The sequence below is a fragment of the Phocoena phocoena genome, chromosome 5, assembly GCF_963924675.1.
Source record: "Phocoena phocoena chromosome 5, mPhoPho1.1, whole genome shotgun sequence".
NCBI classification, from domain to species: domain Eukaryota; kingdom Metazoa; phylum Chordata; class Mammalia; order Artiodactyla; family Phocoenidae; genus Phocoena; species Phocoena phocoena.
Genome location: NC_089223.1, coordinates 101995666 through 102022446, shown reverse-complemented (window position 1 = coordinate 102022446; position 26781 = coordinate 101995666). Strand labels below are relative to the sequence as shown.

The window sequence follows — 26781 nt, the reverse complement described above, 5'->3', positions numbered from 1 at the left end:
GCTTGATTTGCTCCACAGCAGTATATAGAGGTATTCTTCATTCCTTACAGCTCCATAGTACTCCAGAGTTTATTAAGCCAGTTCCAGGTTGATGGACATATGGTTAGTTTTCAGGATTTTGCTGTATTAAAATTGAATTACAAAATTGCTACAATCATATTATTGCTGTATCTTTGGGATAGAGTCATAGAAGTCATATTTCTGGGTTAGAAAGTAAATATAATTTTGCTAGATATTACCAAATTTCCCTCCATAGGTGTTAACACCACTTGGCATTTTTTTATGCAATTCAAAATAAATTGCAAACATCAGTACACTTATCCTTAAATACTTCAGCATGTATGTCATTAACTAGAGTTCAATATTTATTTACAGTTTTTCTGACTATTCTTGCATGTTTCCAAATGAATTTTATAATTGACTTGTCTGACTTCAAGATGGCGGGGGAGGGGAACCTGGTGATATTTTTATTGGGATCACATTATATTTTTTAATTAGGGAGAGCTAACAGCTTTATGATATTTCTTTTTTCAGTCCAAGAACATGATATATCTTTTCATTTGTTACAGTATATTTTTTTTATATTTCAAGAACATCTGTGAGTTTTGGGCTTTTCTTGCTAAGTTTACGCTGCAATTTTTGTTGTTATTGTTTTTTAATCTTTTTTGTTTTGGCTCTTGCAAATGGAGTCTTCTCTTTCATTGTATCTTCCAACTCTAAACCAGGTACTTTCTGATGAACATCTAAGTCATTTTTTTGTTATTATAAGCAGTGCTGAATATCCTTGAAACTATATCTTTGTGCATATCTATGATACTTAGAATAGCAGATGTATTTTTCAAAGACGGCTGCACCCAAACATATCCCGTGCCCCGTGGTCTTATTAAAATGTGATTTTGTTACTGCTTCATTGAGTGTGAGATATGAGGTCTGTATTCCCTCTCCTTGAACCTGAGTGGACCATTGCAGCTGCCTGGGCAGTGGAATATGACAGAAATGACAGTTTGTTATAAACTGAGGCTGAGGCTGTTATAAAAGGCATTGAAGCTTTTACCATAGTCTCTGAGACTGCTTTCTTTGGGGGAAGCCAGCTGCCATGCCAGGTAACATATTGACATGGCCCCACGAGGCTCCTCCCAGCACCAACACAGAGCTGTGTGAATGAGCTTCCCTGGAAGTGAACCCTCCAGCCCCAGTCAAGCCTTCAGATGGTGGGGCCCCATTGCCCTATAATGGTACCCTCATGAGTCAGAACCGCCCAGCCAAGCTGCTCCCAAATTCCTGACCCCAGAAACATGGATAGATGGTAAATGATTAATGTTGTTTCAAGGCACTAAATTTTAGAGTGGTCTGTTACTCAGCCATAGTAACTGGAACACTTAACATGATTGATATTATAATTACTTTTGAAATTTCTGTTGTTAATGTTGTAGAGGAGCATTTCCAAAACAGCCTTTCTTAGAACACTAGTCTGTTGTGTTTTGGGTTCCGTAAGGTCACATCCCAGCCCAGCCATTTACTAACTGTGTGACCTGGGCAAGTTTCCTAACTTCCCTATACCTCAGTTTCCTCCTCTGTAAAAAGGCCATTAATACTAGTAACTACTTTATAGGGATGTATGACATTAAATAAGTTTATGCATATACAGTGCTTAGAAAAGTGCCCAATACCTCATAAGCCCTCGGTAAACGTTAGCTGGCATTAATTATATCATCCTTATATGCATTTACATTGTTCTTTTTATTTTTAGTCCTTCTGCCTAGTAACGTGGAAATTATCTTAGATCTTTTTAGTAATCTGCCTAGAATTTTCATAGTGCTGTATGAATTCCATTACAAGGCCCGTTGTTTCATAACCGGGTTGTTTTTCCTCGTATTAGCCATTTATTGACAATTATAAAGTATCCGTTCATTCAACCTATATTTATTAAACACTAAATGGCACACACTCATCTAGAGCCTAGGGCCACACAGCATCTGCGACTTATGAAGTCAGGTACTCTGCTCTCAGAGCGTGCACTGCAGTGGAGTGAGACAGACAGTAAAGAAATGAACGAGCAGGATGGTTCCAGACTGCAGTGACTGCTGGGGAGAAGACAGACAGGGGCACAGAGTAACAGGAGGAGGCCTGTTTTAGGTAGGAGAGTCAGAGGAGGCCTCTGTGAGCGTGTGAGGTTGCACCTGGCCCTGAGGGTGGAAGAGAATACACTGTGGGAGGAGCCCAGGGCCAGTGCCAAGTGCTGAGGCTTAGGGACCTGAGTCAAGGCCTTGCCCCCCAGTGGATATGTAAAGACTTGTGCTTTTATGGTTCAGTTATTTTCAGATATTACTTATATATCATATTTGTTATATAACACGTGCATGTGTGTAGTCAGCAACACTTTTGCATTGGTGTAAGACAACCAGCTTCTTGGGTTTGTTGAACTTAGAGCAGTCGGCCTTCGCTGCCCACGTGTAGAGTGTGGGTTCAGGAGGTCGGGCTGTTCAGGTGTCCTTTCCTTCGGTGCGTCCTGATGGCACTCGTCCTGCTGCGTGTTATGGCTGGGGGTGTGCGGTCTGCCATGTAGTAAGTGCCCCACTAGAGCTGTGTGGGGATGGCCGCTGGGCCCAGGGCAGCAGCTCTGCTCTCCCCCAGAGGGCACAGAGCAAGCGTGAGGGCCACGTGTGACTCCTCTCTGCTTTCAGGTGGAATCCTGTGTAAGTAAATGATATGACTGCTAATTTTTTATCTTTAGATCTAAGCTGGAACCAGAACCAAATACAAAGACAAGACAATCCATGTCTTCTGAGAAAGTTTCACAGAATCCTTCAAAAGACTTTGAAGAAAGACCTGTCACTGAAGAATTTCCAGGTATGAATTAAAATCAGAATCTTGCCTTGCGCCTCTTCCTTGTGACACGTTGGCCAAAATACAAAGCAGAAAAAGAAGGAACATAGCCCCAGACATCTTGTGGTGTTAGTATTTGCATAAAGCAAAGGAAACACGGAAGTGTCAGTCTTTTTTGGTCACAGTTGGATCTTAATGCCGCCGCAAGGGCGGGGTGGGAGGATCCCACAGTCACCTGGCAGCCGCCAAGGTCTAGAGAAAGGGCCTGAGTTGCTGCGCACCAGTGGGGTGGGGACTGGAGACTTAGAACCTGGAAGAATCATGGGGATCTCTGCCTGTCAGTCTCAGGAACGGTGGGGCGCTGCCTCCCCTGCACCCACGCAGTGCACTGTCAGCACTGACCTTGCCTGGACCTGACCATCCTGCCTTGGGGCGGAGCCTGTGGTGTCAGCCGCCTTTGTCAGCCAATTGAGCCAGTAGGACAAAATGCAAGTCTGGGTTTATACACTTCCTGTCTTCATGTTTGCTAGCCGGCCCATAACTTAGAACAGCTCCTAACACATGATAGATGCTGGATAAATACAGTGTCTCTATGAAGTCTGGAAACATAGGGGAATGTATATATAATGCTGTCAGGGACATCTTCAATCCATGTGTCTGGCCAGGGTGGCCACTCTGTGTAGGGGATGCATGCTTAGTTTGCTGTATCTCAGAGGCACATGAGATTTTGCTTTGTGTGAATCCCAGGATGCTGAGGCCCAAGAGTCTTCCTCGCCTCCTCTTCTGTACTCTCACAATGGCTGTCATTTACTGCATACCTCCCAGGTACTAGGCACTGTCCTGAATCTTCACAGACATCACCACCATCCTTGTAGCAGCCCTCTGGGATGGATTTTATGACCTTTTTCTTGTCCAAGTTAAAAGTTTATAAATGGTGGACCTGGCATTTACATGTGCATCTGTGCTGCCCTTCCATCTAATTTATTCCCTACATATTACAAGCGAGGGAATTCAGAATGCATTTGGGGCTTTGTGAGCCTGAAAGATGCCAGAGGCCTTTCTGTAGCTGAAAACAGCTTCTGTCGGAAGGGCAAGGAGACTGGCGTTCAGTGACCACCCCCTTCATTGTGCTGGGCACCCACTGGGGGTGTCAACAAATCAAGTCTCACTGAGTCTTTTGAGGTGTTATTGTCATCATTTTGTGTGTGAGGAAACAGAGCTTTGAAGAAATTATATAACCTATCAAAAGTCAAATAACAAGATAAGAGCGTCACTGGGATTCCAGGTGTGGGTCACTCTTTGTCAAGCCTGAGCCCATCCTCTCTGGAGGCTGCCTTGTCCCATAGGCCAGAGGCCTCGCACACACCCTCCCATCCCCATCTCCGCTTGTTCCTAATGAGGGAAAACCCCAGCATCAGTCACAAAGTGATGGGGCCCTGCTTTTCGTAAACAATACATAGGGGTATCATATCTAAATTTACTCCTGCCAGACATAGTTGCTCGACCCTTTATCCATCCATTCATTCATTCAGGAACTATTGTCAGGGCTGCTGAGAGTGGGGAGAAGCCAGTCCAGAGTCTTGGGGCCCAGGTGAGGGTAAATCTCACTTAGAGAGAGTCTGCCCTTGCTGGGTCCCTCGCTCACAGTGAGAACTGTTATGCCAGGCACTGCGCTAGGTGTTGGGGATACAGGAGCGAGTAGAAAATAGGCACATGTGCTTGCAGTCCAGAGGGGAACAGATGGTAATGGAATATTACACAACTGGGTACACAGTCAGTCTGTGCTATAAGAGAGGGGGTCCTGGTAATAGAGATATGGCCCACTGGAGAGGTTGGAGTCCTTGAGGTTTCAGTAAAGACCCAAGGGCAGTGAGGAGTGAGCCATGTGGCTCTCTGTGGGAAGAGAGTCACAGGCAAAGGAAGCAGAAGTGCCTGGTGTGCTAATGAGCAGCCGGGAGGCTGCAGAGTAAGGGAAGAGCAGAGGGACAGGAAGCAAGCAAGTACCAGGGCACCAAGGTCATGGGGCCTTCCGGGCCACGGGAGAGCTGTTTACTCTGAATGAGGTGGGAGGCCACCAGGATGCTTGCACAGAGGACTGTCACACAGAGGACTACATTTGAGCAGGGTCCCTCTGGCTGCTCTGTTAAAGTAGATTGTTTAGGGGATGAAGAAGCAAAATAGGGACAGTTAGGAGGCTGCTAAAGTCTCCTAGGAGCAAGGTGGCGGTGCAGTACACCAAGCATGGTAGCTGGGACGTGGAGAAGTAGAATTCTGGATATATTTTGAAAGTTGAACCACAGAATGTGCTCCCTGGATGTGGGGCATGAGGAGGAGATGGGGCAAGGAAGGCTGCGGTGGTTGTTGGCAGTGCGAAGAAGGTGGCTGCCCTTCACTGAGATGTGGGAGGCTGAGGGGGGGCGGGCTGGGGGCTGCAGATCAGCTCAGTGTGGAGTATGTTAATTTAGGGATGCCTGGCACAGAGGTTGAACAGGAAGTTGGGTTTATGAGTCTAGAGGTCAGGGGACAGGTCTTTAGATCACGTCAATCCCATGAGACAGGCTGGGATCCCTGAGGAATGAGGGTCAGTGGAAAGAGGATGACGCACTAAGCCTCCCGATCTGGTCTTCCCTGTTTTGTCTTTCTCCCCGGCACTTGTCACTACCGTTCTATATGTTTGACTCATTTATATCCTTTATGCTCTGGCTCCCCTACTAAAACTTAAGTTCCACAGGGACAGGAATTTCTGTATGTACTTTGTTCAGTGCTGTAACACTGGCACCCAGAACAATACCTGGCACATAGGAGGTGCTCATTAAATCTTTGTTGAAAAAAATGAATGAATGAAGACTCTGTTTGGAGCACTGATTGCTTTTAGTTGCTGTGGAAATATTTCCTGAAGCAAAAGGAACTTAATGCCTCTCGGTGGTAGAAAACAAATGGTCACTGAAAGAATGCTGTTCCTCACAGTTTATTTTTTTATCTTAAAGTCAGTATTTGGACGCTTTATAATCACGAAGTTATCTCCTGACTAAGCCAGCCCACCAATATGTTGAGAGAACCCTCCAGTTTAGCTTCTGATCAACGTGTAGGAGCAGAATGGTGTGAAGGGTGTCTCTCTGGAGGCCGTCAAGGTCCCAGCTGCAGCATTTAGTGGCACTTCCGAGAACCATTTCCCCCATTTTGTAAATACATCTCAGGACTCCTCCCGCCCCATCTTGGTCCTCTCTTGCTTTTTCCCCTGTATCCTGGCCCCTGCTGCCACTCCTGGCTCCACTTCACTGTCCCCACAGCTCCACCAGGCAGCTCTTTCCTCCATGGTCATTTGGTGATGCTTATTTCTGAGCCATCTCTTCTTTGGTTATGTGGAGTCCCAAAGGGTAATAAAATCTTAACTAGTGCATTTTAAAAATGTGCACACTTTATGTACAAATTCCTGCATATATAACAGGCTTTTTCTACTTCATTTTGTTTGTTTTTCCCAAAAGAAAGCTATTACCGTTGCTGTACCCCACCTTTATCCATTTTCTGTTCATGGAGATGGGCCATTCCTTCCTCTGAGTGTGAGGGAAGGGAAAGCACAGTGGTTGCAGTGTGTTGTCATGGAAGGGTCTGAACCTTGGTTTCGCAGTCTGGCCTCTGTCCTGCACCGTGACCTTGGACAAGTTATTTGAACTCTGAGCCTCAACTTGCTTATAGTATCATGTGACTGTGGTTTGTTGTGAGCATTTCAGGAGCTAGTGTAAAGGGCCAGGCAGTGTCTGGCATGTGCAGCAGTAGGGTTCCACAAAGAGCACATTTTACATTAGTTCGTAAAGCAGCTACGACGAGAGCCATTGCTTGACACTAAGGATTGGGCAGGATTCTTTTTCAAATGAGTACTGGAAGTCAATTAGTAGGCTGGCCAAGATAGCAAAGGCAATTAGGAAGGCAAAGGAAATGAAAGTCTAGATTAGGAAGGAAGTTTTTTCTATTTACAAACTGCCTGGTATTGTGTACAGAAAATTTTAAGGAATCCACCAATAAAAGAAAAGTAGTAAATGAGTTCAGCAAGGTTGCAGGATACAAAACCATTATACAGAGATTTCATTTCTGTATACTTTCAATGAATAACCCAAAAATAGAATTTAAAAAGCAACAATTCCTTTATGATAGCATCAAAAAGAATAAATTCAACAAAAATATAAAACATACTTTGAAGGCTGCAAGTCATTGTTGAAAGAAATTTAAAATGATCCAAATAAATTGAAAAATATCCCAAGATCATGAATCAGAAGAGTTAGTGTTGTTAAGATGGCAGTACACCCCAAAATGATCTACAGTTTCAATGCATTCCTCTTCAGAATCCCAGCTGATTTCTTTGTGAAAATTGACAAGTTGATTCTAAAATCCATGAGGAAGTGCAGGGAACTCAGGATAACCAAAACAGTCTTGGAAAAGAACAAAGTAGGAAGACTCACACTTCCCAATTTCGAAACTTACTACAAAGCAACAGTAATCAAGACAGTGTGGTACTGGCACAAGGACGGACATATGGACCAATGGGACAGAATTGAGAATCCAGAATTAAAACCGTGTGGCTCTGGTCAACTGAGTTCCAACAAGGGGACCAAGATCATTCAAGGGGGCAAGAAAGGTCTCTTCAACAAATGGTGCTGGGAAAATTGGATATCCACATGCAAAAGAACAAAGTTTGACACTTAACTCACACCATTTATAAAAAAGTAACTCAAATAGACCAAACGCCTACACAGAGCTAAAACCCTAAAACTCTTATAAGAAAGCATAGGGCTGGGGCTTCCCTGGTGGCGCAGTGGTTGAGAATCTGCCTGCCAATGCAGGGGACACGGGTTCGAGCTCTGGTCTGGGAAGATCCCACATGCCACGGAGCAACTGGGCCCGTGAGCCACAATTACTGAGCCTGCGCGTCTGGAGCCTGTGCTCCGCAACGAGAGGCCGCGATAGTGAGAGGCCCGCGCACCGCGATGAAGAGTGGCCCCAGCTTGCCACAACTAGAGAAAGCCCATGCATGGAAACGAAGACCCAATACAGCCATAAATAAATTTTTAAAAAAAGAAAGCATAGGGCTAAATCTTCCTGACCTCAGATTTGACAAAAGATTAACAAGGATATGACACCAAAACAAGAAACAAAAGGAAAAATTAGATAAACTGGGCTTCACCAAAATTAAAAGCTTTTGTGCTTTAAAGGTTAAAAAAAAAGAAAGTGAAAAAAGCCCACAGAATAGGAGAAAATATTTGAAAATCATATATCTGATAAGGGGTCTATATCTAGAACATGGAAAGAACTTTTACAAGTCAATAAGAAAATGATAACCCAATTTTAAAATGGGCAAAGGGTCTGAATAGAAATCTCTGCGAAGAAGAAATACAAATGGCCAAAAAGCACACGAAAAGATGCACGACATCATTAGTAATCAGGGAAATGCAAATCCAAAGCACAATGAGATTCCACTTCACACCTACCAGGATGGCTAGAATGAAAAAGGCAGACGATAAGTGCGTTTGCAGGATGTGGAGAAATCAGAACCCTCCTGCAGGTAAAAGTTCTCCAGGCAGAGGGACCAGCCAGTGAAAAGATCAAGGAGGGAGAAATGAGCTGGCATATTTCCACACGCATGCACACACACGTACACGCACACACACAAGAGGGAGGCACCAGTGAGAATGGTACAAGAAGGGGTGAGAGACGGAGGCAGAGGCCTGATCACACAGGGCCCTACAGGCCGTGGGAAGGGTTCAGCTCTGAGTCTGTGTGTAGTGAGGAGCCCTGGAGGTTGTTAAGCTGAACGTGACAAGGCCCGGGTCACATTTAAAACCTCCCTGACTACCGTGTGGAGCTGGAGTGGAGTGAGAAAAAGAGGAACCAAGTGGCCTTGTTGGGAATCTATTGCAGGAGGCCACACGCCAGTGGGATGAGGTGTCACCTGAGGGACGTGGTGGTGGAGATGGCCACAGAGACAAGGGCTCAAACTCTGCTCACACTTGGGAACTGAAGGTTAGCCAGTAGGTAGGACGTGAGAGGTGAGGGAAAGAGAGCCATCAAGGGCAACTTCTAGGTTTGGGCTGGACCAACCAAGATGAGGAAGGTGCGAGGATCGGCAGTGAGGCCGGGAGGAGTGAGAGGGAGCAGAATCATATTCTGGCTACACGTGTGAGGTCTGAGATGCCTATTGGATTTTCAGGTGGAAATTGTGAATCCGTTGGAGTGAGCCTAGAGATCAGGGAAGAACTCAGGGCTGAAGGTCTTTGGGAGTCATAGGACATAGGCGTACAGAGCCGTGGGCCTGGATGCGTCACCTAAGGGGAATGTGTGGGGAGGGGAGAAGCCTGCATAGACCTCCGTGGTGCTGCCAGTTTTCCAGGGCCTTTGCCATTTCATCTCCGTCCCCACCTCGATGCTAGCAGGTAAATCTCGTCCCCCACACCCAGCTGGTTCCTCTTAGGGGTCGTATATCTGCCCTTTTCTCTGTGCCATTGGATGACAGCTTTTTCCTGTCCATGGGAATTTTGCTAAGGTTATCTACAGTTAGCAGAAGGATTTTTAAAATCTGGGCTATGTGGTGTCTTTTTGCTTATCTTTTCAGGTTTTTCATTTTGCTTTTGAAACATGAGATGTAACTTAGAAAAAATACTTTAGTGTAGGACTAGGCGGTACATGTCTAGGCAGAGGGTGGTTTCTTGCTTGTCATACTCCTGTTTCTTAAAAAAGGCACTAGTCTTGTTACTTTTTGATTTGAGCAGCACAATAAAGCACTTCTGTGGGCACAGCTGCCCTTCTGTGCATGTCTGAGGTTCAGGTTTTTTTCCTTCCATATTCTTACGCAGCCAGGATGAGATCTTTGTGGACCCATTTATAATTTGTTTCCTGACATTGGTTTCCACTAAGATGGGTACGGTTATTTGTGAATACTTCTTGCCCTTCTTCTCCAGTCAGTCACGGGTCCTGCCCTCAGTTGACAGGGAAGCTCAGATTCCAGCCCCTGAGAAAGTGAGTAGTGCCAAAAAAGAGGGCACAGGTGGGAAAGGCGTAGTCCACTCAGAGGGCCAGGGAACTTCAGGAGGAGGTGGTCCGGAGAACTGAGTCTGAACCTGAAAAAGGGGAAGCTTAGAATGTTCTAGGCAGAGGAAACAGCATGAGTAAATACTCAGAGGCCGGAAAGCGTGGGAGAGGTATGGAATGTAGTCAGTAAAGAAACCACTTCTGGGTCAGCAAAACTCATAGAAAGGGGAGGAGGAGTGGGCCTTAAGGTGGGAAAGGTGGATGGGGCCAAACCATACGGAGGGCCTTGAGTACTGGACCAAGGAGTCTGGACTTGAGTGCCTTGGCATCGGGGTGCATGGAGGTCTGGGCAGAGCACTCGCATGGGGTGTGCCGTGCTTCAGGCTGATTCTTACAGCTGCAGGTCAGGGTGGCTCCAGGTAGCTGCAGAGGCTCTTAACAAACTTTCCATTCCAGCTCAGAGCTGATTTATGCTTCGTTCTGATGTGAATATGTTTCTGTGTTTCTAAATTTGATGTTCTTATCCTTAAAACACATAAAGGTAAAAAAGCTTGAGATGGATACAATAATGAGGTCAGGTAGGAGATAGAGGGCTCTAGGGGTGGGGGTGGGATGAGTGAAAAGTACAGATGTTCCACCTGAAGAATGTGGTCTCAGAAAAACACCTCCTCAGCTTCTAAAGAGGTTTTCAACCTTTTATAAATATCTTTAATATAAAAATTATGTATTATATTTATAGGTCCTATATTATATCTAAGTTATACATGTGTCTTTTATAAATATGATGACAGTTCTGGCAAAAACAGCCAATTTTTTAAAACTTGCACAAGGTCGCAGATGACATGGAGTTTTTTTGTGATGACATATCCAGAATAATAACCATACCTTGTACATAGGTCTGCCTAATCTTCTTTCTCTAAATTGGTGCTATCATTATGTTCTTTTCCCTTATCAGTCTCAAAGCAAAAACTCTGGACTTTTGCCCATCTCATGGGGCTGAGAGCAGCCAATGGAAATTTACTGAGATTGGGGAAGAAAAGAAAAAGAAGCAGTATTTGCCTTTAAGTACTTGGCAACCCACTGACAAGCCCAGAGGCACTGCTGAGACACCTGACACAAAGTCACCTATCCAAAAAGAGACCCCATTACAGCCTCCGCCCAGGAGTGACGCTCCGCCTCCCCCCCCCAACCTTGCTCCCAGCCCACCCCTGGATGAGCCGCATAGGCCTCTCTATCAGGGTCCTGGGTGGGGCAGCCCCTTCTGGGAGCTGTGCTGTTGTTCTGCTCTGTCAGAGAGCTGGCCCATGTTTATGTGATCCCGGTCAAAGTGTTCTCTAGATTAAAAGTAAAATTACCGCCAGTCAGCAGCCCATGCCCAGGTTCCCGTCCTGGAGTACATCAAAATGCACCAAAGCATGGACTGGCACACGTACCATTGTACCAGCAGAAAACCCAAAGTAACCAAAGGTTTATCAGTGGAGTTATGGTTACACAGAAAATTCCTCACGGTGGGATGTCACGCGGCAATTAAAAGAGCAAGGCAGGGCCTCCCTGGGGGCGCAGTGGTTGGGAGTCCGCCTGCCGATGCAGGGACGCGGGTTCGTGACCCGGTCCGGGAGGATCCCACATGCCGCGGAGCGGCTGGGCCCGTGAGCCATGGCTGCTGAGCCTGCACGTCCGGAGCCTGTACTCCGCAACGGGAGAGGCCACAACAGTGAGAGGCCCGCGTACCGCAAAAAAAAAAAAAGAACAAGGTAGATATATGTGGAATGACATTGGGTAATCACCCAGGTGCATTGTTAAGTTATAAAAAGCAAGTTTTAGAACAATGTGTTACCACTGATATCTTTGTGAAAAGCACACTGCCACACACACAGAACTATAAATTATCTCTAGGCTGCGGAGGAGGCAGGGAATCGCATATCTGTGTGTGTATGTGTGTGTGTGAGTGTGCTGGATAGAGCCTGCGAGACTCCATCAAAGCACTGACAAACAGTGGTTACTTCTGGGAGGGGAATGGGATTGGCGTGGTATGTCATTTCCTCTATTTTTTATATATGTATATATATATTTTTTTTAATGAAATTACCCATACATTTTGCAGTCTTTAAAAAGTAGAGGGAGGGGTATAAGCATACGAGTATGTGTTTTGAAGTCAAGTCCACTTGAAAACTGGTCCTGAAGAATGTCCATTTGGTTTGCGACCATTACTGAGATCAGGGCAATACTGAAACTGTGCATGGGTCCCCTCTATCCATACACACACACACACACACACACACACACACACACACACACACACACACAGATCTTTACATTGTAAAGAGTCATGCTGCAGTGCTTGAATATTAACCAACAGTCGAATGTGGACGAAGCTCTATGATTTCCTTCCATCTCATGTTTTTAAATATGCCTGCATCCTAAGACAACCTATTCTAAAGTGAATATTTTGCCTTCTGCCTACTTTCAAATTTTTTTTTTTTTTAACAGAAAAGATTCCGGCCGAAGCACAACCTGAATTGGGAACCTGGGGAGATGGGAAAGGTGAAGATGAATTATCCCCAGAAGAAATACAAATGGTAATGCTATTCTCTGCCTAATCATGTATTTTTAACTACTTTTAGTAAGAATATTTCATTGAGTAGGAGGTCATCCTAAATGCCCTTGCCCTAATTTTTATACTGAGTTTTAAAAATTATAAATAAATATTTTAGATCAATTTTCCACTTGATTTCCAGATTCTTAGTATGCTTTTCTTATGTTTAAAATTCGCAGTAGCTTAAAGAAGAAATTGCCTTGGAATAATTTTATTAATATTAGATGTCTTTTCAGTGGCAGTAAAATAGTCTTCTGTTCTAAATGGGTCTTTTATAATCGCTGCTATGGTGCTTTTTAATTGTTTGAATTACTGGTGCATGGTGATGTGAGGAAAGCATAAGTAATGGCTGAAGAATGAAAGAGTAACACCTTAACTGCGAATATCACTTCCTTTTATTTACCTGTCCCCTAGTTGCCAGTTGTAGTTTATTATCTCTGGGTGAGTTTCAAAAGAAAAGGGACAGATTTGGCCAGAGCCCCTACCTGTTCGTTTACAGCTGGGTCTATGCACAGCTGTCTGGACATCGGTGTGACAGAGCCACATGGAGTACATGTACCTGGGGTTGGGAACAGATGTGTCCTAGAGCTGCCCTGGTGGGATGCTGGCCTTGCCCAAAGAGCTGAGAAGCTGGTTCCCACATAGTCCCCCTCCAGTGGCTGTGCCTGGCAAATGACATCTTAATTTGCAGCTGTTTACGGTGGACAGAGCTTTTTAGTACTGGTTTTATCTGTGATAGTCTCAGTAATCACACTAAGAGGTGTTGGGACATTACTGTCTTCTTGTAACTTTGGCAAAAAGCAGTCGGCTCTCTTGTCCAAGGGCCCCTCATTAGTAAGTGGTTGAGTGGTTGAGCCACTTACTTGAGTGGCCGCAAGTAAGTGAGCCACTTACTTGGTTGAGTCAGCGGTCTCCTGATGTCTCCTGAAGAAGATAAGAGGTAGAGCTTCGAGCCATGGCTGTCGAGTGAGAGAGGCACCCATCTCCTCCCAGACCTCACACAGAGGCATTCGTGTCACCAAGCTCTTCACTCTTGTCTTCCTGTCCTACAGGCTCAGATGTTATGTCCTCAGAGAGTCCTTCCCCGACCACCTGGCCTGAAGTGGCCCCAGCCACTATGTCTGTGTGCCCACATCCTGCCCTCATCCCTCCACTAGAATACAAGTGCCCCGAGAGTGGAAATCTGTCTGCCTTCACTGCTGTGTTCCCAGAGCCTAGAGCAGGGGTGGGAACTGTTTGTTGAATGGATGAGTGACTTGGATGAATATAATATAAAAACTGTAGGTTGTTTTAAATGGTAAAGCAGGATCATCAGTAAGAACTACTAGAATATTCTATCTAAGTTATTATTATTATTTATATTTATGAACACCTTCTATGCACCAGGCCTTGTTTGTTTAATCTCGTAACAGTCTAGTGAAGTAGGAATTATCTCTCTTGTATAGTTGACGAAAATGTGGCACAAACTTCCAAAGCCCGTGCAAGGTCACAGAGCCGAGCACCTGAGCCATGCTCCGTGCCCCGAGCCCTGGCTCCAAACCCTGAGCTTGCTTCCCGCGTCACAGCTCATGTGAGTGCCCGCTGGGATCTGGTGGTCTAGGTGGGTGTAGCCTGCATAGGAGCACTGGCAGACTGACCTGGGCGGCCTGACAGAGGCTCACCAGCCCCAGCAAGGGGGCCAGGTCTGCTCTCTTGAGCGTTGGCTGCCGAGAGCATAAAGCTGGCTCGGAATCCTCTTGCTCTCGAGGCTTCCTGTTGCTTCCCCGCGCCTGACTGTGGGATTGAAACACGGGTGGCCCCTCACGGTGGGCTAATGACTGAGTGAGTTGACCCAAGATGGTGCCAGGCATACGGAAGGCACTCATAACTGAGTTCCCCCAGCCTTTCCCCTTCAGAGTGGCAGGTGTGCACAGAGGCAGGGCAGCCCTGGGCTGCAGAGGGTCGGGGGGGCCTGGGCAGTGCTCACGTGTGTGGGGAAGGGCTGTGGTGCGTGTGCTGCCCTCACGGCAGGATCAAAGGGCCATGCGGGGTGGCAGCTGCCGCTCCATGGAGTCTTCATACATATGTTATACTCAGGACTGTTTCACAAACATTCATTCACCCAGATGAGCAGTTTCCCCTTTAAGATCATCACCTTAGAAGCGTGACACTGATTCCAGTGATGACACCATTAGCCATGACTTTCCTGGGACTTGCTATGGGACTTGCCTCCCTCAGAGGCTGTGGGACTTTCTTTAGAACAAGAAGCAGAGCTATCTGTGCCCCTGATAGATAAAAATAATTCTGAGCTAAGGAAGTAACTCAAACACCTTAAAGTGGCCTGCCAGGCCCCTGCCTTCCTTCCACACCTCTGACTTGGAGTACATGCTCAGTGCCCCCCAGACCAGCAGGCACGTGACCCGGAGGCCTCGCAGTGTAGACTGCGGCAGTGTAGACTCCAGGCAGTAGCTGTGGCTGCCCAGTCAAGTAGAGAGAGGCTGAAGACGATGGCCAGGGAGTGGAAGTGAGAGCGGAGATGAGAGAGCTGCTGCGGGAAGTGGACTGGACCTGGTGATCCACTGGAGGGCAGCAGGGCGTGTGAAGAGAGTGAGGCAGGAGAAAGAGCCTGGAGCTTTGTGACCTGGGGAAGCAGGATGCCGGCAGTCAGGAAATGAGGACCTGGTCACGGACAGGAGGTGTCTGGTGGGCGCTGGGATCCCGGGCTTGGGGCTTGGGCTGGAGACGTGACTGTGGGATACACCTGAGGGCTGGTGTTTGAAACAGTGCATACAGGGGAGAGAAAGGCACAGCACATCACCCTGGGACACAACGCTGGAGGGAAGGCCCAGGGGGACAATTTGATCACGCTCCCTGATAGCCAAATGATGGCCAGAGTTTCTTAAAAGCTCATAGTTTTCCTTCAGCTTACACAAAATAACTTTACTATTGAAAATGGTGTCACGTTTCCCCGTATCATGTAACATGACCACCTATCTTTGCTAGAGATAAAAATATGTATAGTACTATCCCTTCATTAAGAGAGAATACATTTGTATTTAGGCAGAACTTAGCTTCCATTTAGGGCTTTTTAAAAAATACACTGCACCGCTTCATAAAGGAAGTAGCTAGAAGAATGGCAGTCAGTCGTTTGCCAGAGGACTTGCCTTCCCCGCAGGCAGTGGTGAGCAGCAGCAGCTTGTTAACCTGCACAGACGGGTGCTTGGAAGCTGCAGGATGCACGGGGGCTGGACCCGTGGAAGGCTGGCAGCAAGGATATCTGTGACCAGCTGATGCTTGGCCCCAGTGAGAGATGGCCCCAGTTAAGGGCTTTGGGACTTGACAGAGTTGGTTTTTAACCCTCTTTATGTCATTTACTGCCTGTGTGATTTGGGGGCAAGAAAATAAGCCTCACTGAACTTCATCTTGGTAAGTTGACAGGATTGTCAGGAATACAGTCATGTATGTATGAGTGCCCAGGGAAGTGCAGGGCACGTAGCAGCTGCTCAGAGAATGTTCCCTCACAAACAGTGAGAGATCGTTGCTGGCCCCATGTGGTTCTGGGTTCCCTGCGCATGTTCCGAGTGTGATGTATGTAGCTGTTGCGTATGAGAAACACATGTTCATATCATAAGGCTCGTCTTTCCATAATGATGGTTGGTGCACCATGCTTTGTCCAAGCAGTGTCCAAATGAATGAAACATTGTCCAGAAACATGCCAGGGATCATTCCCAATAATGCTAGTTATTTCGGCGTCATGATATCAGTGACCTAAGCAATCAGAACCAGCAGGACCTCCCTAATTTTTATCGCGTAATTGCAAGAGGATGGGGCAGAAGGCTGTACTGTTCAGTACTTTTATGACAAGCTGTTTAATGTTCAGTTCACTTCTTTCTTAACTGGGGCTCATAGCTAAGTACCATGTCTTACAGTCTGACTGACCCGAACCTTATTTAAAAGGCTCAACCCTGAAAATGAAGAGAAAGAAATGCCATACTATTGGTTTGAAATTGGAAAGTGTTACAGCAAATTGTGGTCATAAGTCATAATCACTGTTCCTCGGGGTAAAATAATGAATTAAGCCCTATAATAGCAGTTTAATTCATTATTTCACCCATAGGAGCTGTTGTTACTCATTCCAGAATGGCTGCGGAGCATTGTATGACTCGCACGATACGTTTCCATGCATCACTCATGATGCAGGGATGTTAATGCCTTTGAGTTAATATAAGCAGATGTTTTGTGGTCAGGCTGAGCGGAACCAAATTGTTTTCTGATGCTACCCAGAGAAAATGCCTCCTTTCTAAGCCCACATTCATTTTACTTGCCTCCAGTGAAACCACTGCACTTAGTGATGTATTTCTTGGAATAATTTTTAAAGACATGAATGTGACTTCTGTTCTTCAGATCACATGAAAGGTGTCCCTAGCCCCTGTCCCCGGAGGTGGGCCCTTGGAAGCACCAGGGGGCTGGCTGGCAGGGCTTGTGGTCTATGGCCAAGCTTGGCTTACACATTGAGAACAGGAGAATTGTTGATGGAATTTGAGCGCCACACAGGTGAATGCTGGGGCACAGACCCTGGGGAGGTTCACAGGGGCACAGGTGGGGGTCACGGTGAGGGTCCCAGAGCCACAAGTGTGAAGGTGTTTGGCACAGATAAAGCACAGCTAGAAGAGCCCAGAGTGGGCCTGGGCGGTGGTCTCCTGAGCCAAGGGGCAGACTGCCTTCTAGGCCAAGCCCCCTGTGGGTTCACAGTGTTGCTTCAGTGAACTGCTCGTAGGTCTTTGCAATGCACATCCTTCTCCTGGTCTCATCTGACGCTCAAAGGCCTTGGTAGGAATGATTTTCTTTTTAAAACTACAGTAAAGAGGATTAGATTAAAAAAGGATTTCTGTGACAATGTATTCACAATGTGGATCTGTATCCTTTAAACCAGATTATCAGCCCTTTTGGGGGGCCCTACTTGAAAGTCTGACTTACTTCCGAATGGAATAAAGCAGTTAAATGATACTGCCTGACGTGCATGTAACCGTCTCAGCCCGGTACCGTATGAGCGCTTGAGCATTTATTAATTTATGCTGCCCCATGTGGTAGGGACTGTTGCTGGGCCCCCAAGTCCTAGACTCTTAACCATGATGCCCACCACTGCTGTTGGGGGTCTGCGCTGAGGGAAAGCGCTGTGTGTTGCTGTGAGACCTAAGCAGTGTAGAGTGCAGTGGCGCAGAAGGACAGGCTGGCTGCCGCCATGCTCCTCCTCCATCATCCGGACCTCTCATCTCCCTTTCCTGGGACTCATGGAGATGGAGGACATGGCAGGTGTGTCGTCGCAGGGCCTGTAGGTCCCCCTGCCCTTGGTGCTGATCGTGGAGCCGAGGCTGCATTCAGCACCTTGGGAAGCCCCTGCCCGTGCGGGCTGCCAGTGAGCCCCAGGGAGCTCTGTGTGCCTGTGCTTCTCAGGCCTGAGAGGGTAGGAGACCAGTAGTGGCCCTCTAGAATTTGAAACCAGGGAGGGGGAAGGGGCCATCAAAGCATTTAATGACTCATTTTGCATATCCAGGATCTACTCCTGAAGAGATTAAATAACAGTAGTTAACGTCTGTGGAGGTGAAGTTGGTAAGCAGCTTCCACGGATTAGCACGTATCTTCCTCCTAAGGACCCTACTGAGTACTACAATTATCCCCAGTTTAGTGATGGAGGCAGAGACACAGAGAGGTTAAGTTACCTGCCCAAGGGCATACAGCTTAGAAGATAAAGGAGCTGTCCCTCCCCACCCTCAGGATCAGGCAGGAAAGGATAAGAATAACCAACTACATCTGTTCACAAAGAGAAACTGACAGGCCACACAGAAGGCCAGTGACTGGGGCAGGGTCACCCAGGAAGTTCCCGTGAGGCCACGGGAACTGGGCCATCAAAGCCCCTGGCATATCCCCTACCTCCCCCCGCAGGCTGGCATTTGGTGGCTCCCTGCCTTACTCAGAGGATGAGAGGTGAGGTGTACAGGTTTGCTGCCCAGACAGTCTCGGAAACCTCCCTGCAGCCTGTGCGAGTGAATGCGGTCAGCATCCTGGCCGCCGCCTAACCTACCAGAGCATGGCCAGATCTCGTTAAATGGCTCCCTGTGGGAAACAGGTTTTGTTGGGTTTTTAAATGCGGTTTCATTGTTACTCCCAACCCCTGAATGGAGGCTGTTCTCCATGGATGTGGTCTGGCAAACCTCTCTCCTCAGCCCTTACCACTGCTTGATCCCTTGAGGCATTTGTTTCTCTCACTTCCTCCAGGAATGGGGAGTTTCTCCGGTGGCATCAAGAACCCATGGGTTGGAAGGAAGTCAGAGCCAGAATCTGATCCCACTCCTGACCCTGCTAACAGGAGCCCTTCAGAAGTAGCAATTACCAACCAAAAGAAAAAAAGTAACAATTACCAAGAGGCTTAAAAGAAAGCCAGGTGCCCTTAAATTGGGGAGGAAACAAACAGAAAGCTTTGTTCCCAAGGACCATTTCCAGTAATACACCACCTCAAACCCCTAGTTAATTTTGTTTAGGAACGGTTTAAAAGCATGAAAGGGCTGTAGATTTAAAAGGGTAGGGCCATATTATTGTTAGAAAAATTCAGAGAAAATGCCCCCTGCCAACACCCCCCCCCTCCCCCCGCAAAACCTGAGTAAAGTACCTGAGAGAATTAGTCAAATTAGCACCCACATGCTGAAGTAATTGTATTTTTTCGTATATATCAGACTCTTAAGTAACTGTTGACAGTTAACAGAGCTGATTCTTTCAGACTCAAAAGTGACGCTTTTATTCCCTTAAATAGCTTTTTTGACACATAATTAGAAGGGCCGTGGCAGTGCCCTGGCAGCGGCCAGCAAGGCAGCCTGCCAGTTGCCCCGGCCCTGCAGGAGGCTCCCCACCGCTCCGGCCTCCTGGAGCCTCGCCAACCCCGGCCTCTGAGGTGGCCTGGGGTGGAGTAGAGGCCTCTGTGCTTTGATGAGCGGCTGGTGCTGGGAACCCACGCCCTGTCGTGTTTCGGGCCCTTGTGCTGGGCTCGAGGTCCAGAGGAGAAAGACCACCCCACCCAGGAGGGGAGCCAGACCCCAAACGAGCGTGGGAGTGCAGTGATGGAAGCGAGAGCAGAGAAGCTTTAAAGAGAGGGGGATGGTGGAACATGATGAAACCTGCCCTGCTGCGTCTGATGACTAAGAAGGTGCCTATGCTGGGTTTCTAGGGACCAGCTGGAGTTCCCCAGCCAGAGGATGAATCCACCTTAGGCTGAGGGCTAGCCTGTGCAGAGATGAGGCAGGGGATGGCAGGAGATGCCCTTGGAGAGGCCTGGGGCGTAGCCAGCTCGTGCACCTGGCGTCAGACCTGATCTGCAGGGTGCAGGGGCAGGGCCGGCATGTGACTGACGGGATGGAGGGCAGACTGAAGACTATGAGAGATGAGGGCAGAACTTAGATAGCAGGGAAGGAACGAATACGGCAAGTGTGCCAAGTAAAACTGGCAGAGTAGGAAGGGAGGTTGCCAGCCGAGAGCCTCGCAGAGGGGCTGGAGGGAGAGGAAAAGGACTTGACGTTGAGGAGGCCCCGCTAGAGGAAGCCTCCCTGAGTGACGGGGTGCGGGAGTGAGCAAGGCGGAGGTAAGGGGTGCGGAGGGGCCGGCGGCTGTAACAAGGTTGCTGCGCGGGCAGGTGCGGAGGTGAGAGCACAGCCCCCCTCCCTGGTGGACCAAGCCCCTGTGTGTGGACAGCGGCCTTTTCCAATGTGTGTGGGTCCAATACGTTTCCCACCTGAGCGGCTCATAGTCGTGCAGACAGTTTGAGAAACACACAACTCGGTACAAGGCAGAAAATGGCTAATATTCTAAGGGATTTTGAGAAGATACCAGGCCACGGTTAGAAAAATGAGAAATAACCTTGAGCTCCAAGGCCCAGGACAGTATCATGGAGAAGGTGGCACGTGAGCTGGAAACACGTGGGACCCGTCGGGGAAGAGACGGAGGAGTGGACGCGTGAGGCCTGAGTCATCATCGTGGACGACAAGCTCCTCCTGGTCCCACGCCATGGCGGCGCTTCAGATGCGCGCCGTCCTCGCGTTTGACCAGTATCGAGCTGGCAGGATGGCTGGGAGAGCAGCTGTCCACCCTGCAGAGTTAGCTCAGCTCTGATGAACTCCCCGGGTGCTGGGGTGGTATACTTACCCAGACTAAGCCCCAAAGCCTGGTGCCATCCCAAGCACCGGGAATGCAGCTTCTCCAGCTCCCGGGCCTGTGTCCCTGTTGTGGTGACTGGCCAAGGCCAGGTTCTGCGATCAGACTGAGTCCCAGCGCGGTCCTGCCACTACCCTGATTCAGCACGGCCGCACAGCCTCACCACTCCATTTAAAGAGGATGGTATCAGTAGGTCGTGAGGGCCCAGAGGGAGAGCAGGGCGGCCAGCCTAACGGGGCTGACCCACAGGCCTCCACGCTCCCAATCAGAGTCGGCTTGCATGCTTGCGGTTCAAATGAGTGAGATGGAAAGTCCAGCCACAGGCAGCCCCGCTGCACTGCGGGGTTTCATTTTCTTCCTACGGCCTGGCTATCCTCACAGGAACACTCAGGGTCTTCCAGCAATGCTGCCACGATCCATGCTGGAAAGAGGGGCTCCACAGTGATTCTTAGAGGGCGGATCAAAGGTTTCTGCACAGGCACGCCTTGCTCGACACTTGCCTTTGGCTGTGGTGCTCTGAGACTCTAGTCAGTTTGTCCTCATCCTTAACGTGTTTGTTTCCTTACAGTTCGAACAAGAAAATCAGCGCCTGATTGGTGAAATGAACAGCCTGTTTGACGAAGTGAGGTATGTGTGTGGTTCCTTTGTGAGCCGATGGCCTAGTTTACAACTTTCCCCAAAACTAGGAACTTTAATTTACTCTGGTGCCCAGGCATCCACATGTGGCCCTTGGGCCAAATGTAGCACCCCTCCCGCCATTTAGGGGGTCAAGGAAACTGCCTGAATTCACTGACTCCCCTCGACTTGTGGGCCTGTGAGATAACCCCACGGGCTGCTACGAGGCGCCCAGGTGCTGCTGCCCCATCCAGGAGGATCGGCTCATGATGGCAGATGACACCAAACCTAATGACCACTGCCACATGGGGGCTAGTTACACTTAATTACTCTAAGATGAAAGGGAGACCTCGTGAGGGACGGCTCACAGAGGGAAGCCCTGCGGATGGCTCCACTGGGGTCCGGCTGCTCCCTCACCAGAGCGATCAGCCACGCAGAAGGCCCGTGGCCGTGGCCCACACAGGTATGGTTACCAGCCCTCCGGTGAAAGCACTCAGGCCTCTTGCCCTGGGAATGCCGGGAGCATTCTGAAAGGATGCGCCGAAACTCTTGTTGCACCATGGTCACTTCCCAAAAGAAGATGCATCCTGACGTTACGCTTGCGCAGCCCTGGAGACTGAGTGCAGGTGTTTCCCTCTGATCGCTGCCCCCGGCTCTTCCCCCTGTCTCTGCCTTCACAGGCGGGTCTCCCAGTCCTTCCTCAGAGATGGCGCTCTCCCCACCCTCACCCCTCCTTACTCTTCTCCCGTCTCCTCTCCTTCCCTCACCTGGTCTAGGGGGACTCGAGGCCTGAGTGACACAACTAGGGATCATCTCCCCATCGAACATTTCCGCTTCCTCCTGGGCTGGAGCTCAGCCGCTGCCTGTGCTAAAGCAGCTGTCAGCTCAGCCTCTAGACGTGCCCCTCCCGGCCCACCCCAGGGCCACCCTTGCCGCCCATGAAACGGGGAGAAGCCCGCACACTTAGTTGCTGATCCCAGCATGCGATGTTTTCTGCCAGAATCAGGTTTCCTTTCAAAGTTGGGTTGAGCGGTGAATGCACTCTTGCCCCTAACCTGCTGAGAGGTAACAAAGTTGGGTGACAACACATTCTGACGTTTTCTTTTGAATCCCCCCCCATGTGTCACTGTGTTGCTAGGACGGGGCTCGGCATTAAAGGAGACTTGACTTTGTGTGACTGGGCGCAGCTGCGTGCCCCTGGCCCGGGCACTGGCTCAGGAGGCTGGGCCCCGGAGCCAGCCTATCCAGGGGGGCGGGGTGGGTTTCCAAACAGTCCAGTATGCCCCAGTAAGCTGAGGGATGTTAAAGGGGAACCAGTAAGGAGAGTGAATCTTCCTCTGCCCGTGTTCTCCTTCCCTGAGCCTGACGCGGCGTCCCCTCCCTCTCTCGTGCCTTCACTTAGAAGAGACGACTTCTTGAGAAATGTGTGACACTGCTGTTAAGATCGCCAAGTACTAATAGTTAATGTGTAATCTGTTTTTTTTATGAAGGCAAATCGAAGGGAAAGTGGTTGAAATTTCCAGACTCCAAGAGATATTCACAGAGAAGGTTTTACAACAAGTAAGAAAAAATATAGTGGTTTTAAGATTTAGCTTAAAATGGGGATATACTAAGAACTCGGGACATTTCTTCTGAGGTCGTTGGGCCTCTGCAGCTGTGTGCCCGGAGCCTCCCCTTCCCCGGGAGCAGCCTCTGCAGTCCGGGGCAGCTCCCCACACGCCCCAGCCCTGTACAGCGGAGCACATGGGGGAGGGAGGCGGCTAGGTTTTGGTTCTGGATGTCCTCTGGGAAGCTGGGGAGCCTCTCTGAACTACAGTTTTTTCATCTGTAAAATAGAGTGGCCCTTGCATGGTTGTCGTAAGGCTCCGAGAATAACCCATGGAAAGCACCCAGCACGGTGCGTGAGTAGTAGCTTTTCGGTCAGCGGTGTTACAAGCTCAGACTTGGCCCTCTCAAATGCCGCGTCCCCGCCACCTCAGGTGTCCCGTCCTCACAGGAAATGTGACTGTCCTCATACATGGATTTTCATGTCATTTCTACCTGCCTACAGTTCTGAAATTCTTCCAGCAGCCACTAACTGGCAAAATTTTCAGACACCTGATAAATTCTCCCTGTTGTTTTTAGTATCCACAGACTGGAAGAGTTTGAAAGACAAAATTATTTTTCTTCACTGTGTTATTAGACTGGGCTGCTTGGCTCTAGATACTCCACTCACAAGATGCCCCCTAAACCACACAGCCAGTCAAATCATTGCACGTTGGGTACACAAGGTGGTTCACAGGAGGTGCCCTTTTCACTAGCGTGTTGCAGGAACCATTCTAATATGTATCTGCTAAGCCTTCACTTGGAAGCCTGATGGCCATCAGTTCAGCCTCCGGACACAGAAAACAGCTCAGTCAGACGTCTCCCCCTCAGAGCACCCACTTGTCCTTAGAGGCAGCTCGGCGTGGCGGGAGGAGCTCAGAGCCCAGGTGGAGTCAGACAGACGGCCCCCACCCGGTTCCCCGTCATGCATCACGTGACGTGAGCCCTTTCCCCCTCAGCAAAGCGGGGCTGAGGTCACCTGCGTCACTCTCAGGGGTGGCGGATGGGATCCGGGCCCCCTCAGGCTCTCAGTCCTGGAACCAGGAGCCGTTGTTTGTGGGCACGGCTGTGGCAGACCTGGGTAATGCACTGTTCACCAGCGCGGCCAGAGCCACGGGCCAGGGGCCTTCACTACAGCAGGGCTGCTTACATGCAGCAAAGTACTCTGAGGTCCTGGGGCCCAAGTGCACTAAAAGCCCTTACTTTGCACGACCATTTCTTCTGCTCCTACACTCAGCCCAGCCACTGAGGAGCACTGATTGCCCTTCACATTTGAGTCTCAGTTGGGGGCTGGTTCTCGGTTAGGAAGCAGCAGTCCTGGGGTTCTGGACATGTGCCCCAGGAGGTGGCAGAGAGCCACTCAGGGCCCCACCCTGTGTCACCCCCAGGGCTCTGGGCCTCGACCTGGGAGGGATTTGCAGAGCACAGGCTGAGCCCTGCCTGGCTCCCTCGGGGTTTCTAAGACCTGAGAAGAGCTGAGTCTGTCTGGGCTTCCTCATCTATGTTGCAAGGTGATTCTTACCCACCCTCTCATGGGAACAGTGGCCGTGGTCAGCCAGCTCCCACTTGGAGATTCTCTAAAAAAAACCGAGATTTTGGAGCAAAGCAGTCCTTGGCCCTCAAGTCCTTAGACTATGTGGCATTCACTGCTGGGAATCGGATGGCTGAAGGTCGATTTCCTCTCTGCGGTACTGTATCAGTCAGGTTTCCCTAAAACCCACACTCGTCTATATTCCCTCCCCACCGCCTAGAGGGAGAGATAGGCCTGCTCCTTAGACCTCAGTGTGGTTCGCAGCTGGTGCAGGGGTGCAATGGTGGGTGATTAGCCACCCACTCCTGTGTAAGCCCAGGATCCCATGTTTAAGCTTTCCCAGTATTTGGAGTAAAATTTTTGCAAACATCCTGCATACCATTTTGATTTTTAAGTTTTAGCTTTTTTTTTTTTTTTTAAGAGAGAGAAAATGGTGATATACAAAGTGCCATTTTGAAGCTAGCACGTATGTTTTAGAGCCACATGTGCTTTGAAGCCCCTGGCCTGTGGTGGCCACTCGGCGATTGAACTCTTCCCGTCCAGTGAGTGGAGGAAGGCGGCCAGCCGGGGTGGAGGGAGCACAGGCACCGGGTCCAGTCCCAGTCCTGCAGCTTGGGTGCTGTGTGACTTTGGGTTTCTCTATGCTTTAATTGTTTCCCTCTTGTAAATGAGAGTGTTGCCTACCTGTCGGGTGCTATGAGGACCCATGGGTTCATGGTGTGTAAAGCCCCAGCACTTAGTAAGTGGCAGCTAGTTACTATCGTGACATACACTCGGCGAAGGAGGTGGCAGTTGTATTTATCTGCTGTTCTCTTCCCCGACAGGAAGCTGAGATTGACAGTATTCACCAATTAGTAGTAGGAGCAACTGAGAATATCAAGGAGGGCAATGAAGACATCAGAGAGGTGGGTACTCTTGGGGCACCGTGTCTGATTTGGAGGGGCGCCGAGTCCAGGCAGTAGTGTCCACCCGGTCAGGGCCACGTGCACAGGGCTGGTCTCAGGACTGCGCTGGATGGGCCCGTTCCACCCTGCCAAGCCCAGGACCCCACTCACTGCCCTGCAGAGGAGCCAGCTGGGGCGCAGGGGTCCCTCCCTAAGTCCGGGCTGGGCCCCACAGGAGAGGCTTGTGGGACCCCTCCAAGGACCCAGAGCCCTGGTCGCTGTTTACAGGGCCACCACAGTAGACTCTGTTGAGTGGACTTTACTTTCTGAGTGCAGTCCTCAGGTTTGGGTTGACGTGGGACCGATCTTGGACCACCACTGCCATCGCACTACTAGGAAACACACGTCAGGGTAGTGGACACACGCTCTCATCCTGTCTGTGTGGGTTTAACCCTGGGGTGGACATGAGCCATTTTTCCTGGGAGAATTGTGCATGATCTCCACGTGATGACTAACCAGAGAGGGAGATGCAGCCCATTTGTCTAACAGACTTGAAACCCACTTTTTGGTTTTGCTTAATGATTAAGGCGTCTGTGCAAGGTAAGCATAGGGTTGAGCAGTCCACACAGTCAGAGCCCCGCAGGGAGAGCACGTGCAGACACACGAGGCACTTGAGAGCCTTTCCAGCCTAACCCCCCGTGCCCCGCCCCCCAGGCCATCAAGAACAACGCTGGCTTCCGCGTGTGGGTGCTCTTCTTCCTGGTGATGTGCTCCTTCTCCCTGCTCTTCCTCGACTGGTACGACAGCTAGGCGGCCACACCCGGCAGACGGCGCGCTGGGCGCGCTGTCGTGGTCCCTGGCGTTGGAGCCGTCGGTGGGGAGGGGGCACGGAGATATGTACTCACAAAAGGGACACCCGACTTGTGGTTTTAAGCCCATGTAGTAGCTGAAAAAGAAAACAACACAACTAAACGTGGTCTGCGTCACAATCCTGCGGCCAGAGGGAAGGAACCGGGAGGGTGATTATTCCTGCACCTGCTGGGGCCGCCCCAGGGAGCGGGGCACGTGGGCCTCCTGCTCCACAGACGTCTCAGGCTTGGAGGAGGCGCCAGCCTTTCCCTCTGGGTGGCAGCAGGAAGAGCAATGGCCAGTAGCTTCTCACAGCACATGATGGATTGTTTCCTGTGGCTTCTTGTCTGCCTCAGCCAACTGATACACAGACTCATCGTGCGGTAGAAAAGATAGCACCTTCGCCCTGTGAGTCTAGTGAATACAACTACAGCCATTTAATGTATTGTTGGTGGGTCCAAGGTTAGAAAGTCAGTGCGTGCCCACCTGCCTCCTGTCTGGGAAGAAGTGTGGGGACGGGGCCTGGCTCCCCTCAGAACTGCTGCCCCCAACACTCTCCTGATGGGTGGGCAGGGGGTGGGGAAGGCCCAACTTGCGGCCACTGGGGCCCACGGAGCTTCGTCCAGAGGAGGACTTGGGCCTCTCCACCCACCAGAGCCCCAGGAATCAGGAACGCCTGCTTGTACTCAGGCACAAGG

General features: G+C 49.4%; 1 protein-coding gene across 1 annotated transcript in view; it reads left to right on the top strand.

The window, feature by feature from the left end:
* The window catches only part of STX18 (syntaxin 18), a 120495-nt gene extending 94430 nt beyond the window's left edge, over window positions 1-26065 (top strand). The window contains exons 6-11 of the mRNA XM_065877750.1: window positions 2735-2850; window positions 12337-12425; window positions 21189-21247; window positions 22726-22795; window positions 25175-25255; window positions 25949-26065. Of these exons, the coding sequence (XP_065733822.1) occupies window positions 2735-2850; window positions 12337-12425; window positions 21189-21247; window positions 22726-22795; window positions 25175-25255; window positions 25949-26044 (511 nt within the window). The 3' untranslated portion in view covers window positions 26045-26065. The remainder of the gene's footprint in view (window positions 1-2734; window positions 2851-12336; window positions 12426-21188; window positions 21248-22725; window positions 22796-25174; window positions 25256-25948) is intronic.
* Window positions 26066-26781: the final 716 nt, after the last annotated feature.